Below are 1,435 nucleotides of genomic sequence, written 5' to 3' on the forward strand. Positions count from 1 at the left end.
TTTTTTTTTTTTAAACAGCTACCAAATCCATGAGCAGTCCAACCAATACTGAACAGTTCTGTTTTTGCAGGTTATCTGGGGTCTTAATCATCTTCTCCTTCATCATCTGTTTCTCTCTTCCTCTTCTCACCTTTTCCGCTTTCTTCCTCCTCTTCATCTTCATCTTCATCTTCATCCTCATCCTCCTCTTCTTCATCAATTTCTCCATCATGTCCAAATTCTTCTTCCTCACTCACTTCATCTTCATCTTCATCCCCATCCACGTCTTCATCCTCATCCTCATCCTCTTCATCATCAAAGTCCTCCTCCTCACCATCCTCATCTTCCTCGTCCTCCTCATCTTCTCCTTCTTCATCCTCCTCCTCTTCATCTACACCATCCACCTCTGCATCTGAATCTGGGGCTTCCCGGTCCTCTCTATCATAGCCATCCAGGTAGCTTAGTTGGGGCAAGAGCTTGAAGACACTCTCTCGGTAGTCATTCAGGTCGGTGACCTCACAATTAAACAGATCCAGGCTTTTCAGACAATCCAATTTTTTCAAAGGCTCCAAGGTGCTGATATCTTTCAGTTTATTTCCACTTAAGTTTAGGTGTGTGAGATTTGGAAGTTTTTCTGCTAACATGTCCAGACCTCCAAAGATTTTATTGTCACTGAGCTCAAGCTTTTTCAATTTAGGTAATGTGGGGAGATTTGAAACTGAAAGCAAGCACACATTTATTAAACTGAGGAACTCTAGGTTTGCAAATTCAGCTGTTAAGCCCTCAATTTTTCCATCATTTGATTTGCAATTGTCCAAGACAAGTTCTCGAACAGCTCCTGGGGTCCGGTTCCTCAGCTCCAGGTGGATCCTCTTCTTCATGTCCATGTTCCCTCGTCCCCCCTCTTCAAACTTAACTTTCCGCGGCGGGGGCGGAGGGGGGAGAGGCGTCCCGGCCTGCGCGGCGAGGGCCGTCGGAAGGGGTCTGCTCGCGGCAGCGGCGGCGGCCGGCGTGTGCCGTGCGAGAGAACGAGCGGAGCGGAGCCCGCGGAGCCAAGTTACTGGCGGGAGCGGGGAGAAACCATGGAGGGAAAAGGGGGCTGGAGTGTAGCGGTGGCCTCACTACCGCCGCCCCCGGCCGTGGCCCTGCACTGCCCACTTGCCTATTTTTGGAATAGTTCTGGGAATACTCTTTCCTGAGTGGCTTCATGAAATGTGATCAAAAATGAGGTGAATGCTACTGCTGAGCACCCTCCCATGGAAAGGTGGCTCATAAGAACATGACGCTGTGTCCTCATCCACCTTAATCACTGGATCTGGCACTGAAACTTTTGGCTCATTCCCAAAGTCAAATTGGCCATGAAAGGGAAACATTTTGAGTCCACTCAGATCACAGAGGCAGCCAGGACAGCACAACTAAAGACCCTCAGGAAAGAGGATGACAGAGCTGCTGCAGA

The 1,435-nt window shown here is 49.1% G+C and overlaps 1 protein-coding gene across 1 annotated transcript; it reads right to left on the bottom strand.

The window, feature by feature from the left end:
- LOC101588954 (acidic leucine-rich nuclear phosphoprotein 32 family member B) lies at positions 1-1,127 on the bottom strand. The gene has a single exon (XM_004642335.2). It carries the CDS (start codon positions 864-866, stop codon positions 84-86), a length of 783 nt encoding a protein of 260 aa, XP_004642392.1. The 5' UTR covers positions 867-1,127; the 3' UTR covers positions 1-83.
- Between the last annotated feature and the right edge of the window lie 308 nt (positions 1,128-1,435).

Source organism: Octodon degus, unplaced genomic scaffold, assembly GCF_000260255.1.
Source record: "Octodon degus isolate 3935 unplaced genomic scaffold, OctDeg1.0 scaffold00151, whole genome shotgun sequence".
Classification (NCBI taxonomy): Eukaryota; Metazoa; Chordata; class Mammalia; order Rodentia; family Octodontidae; genus Octodon; species Octodon degus.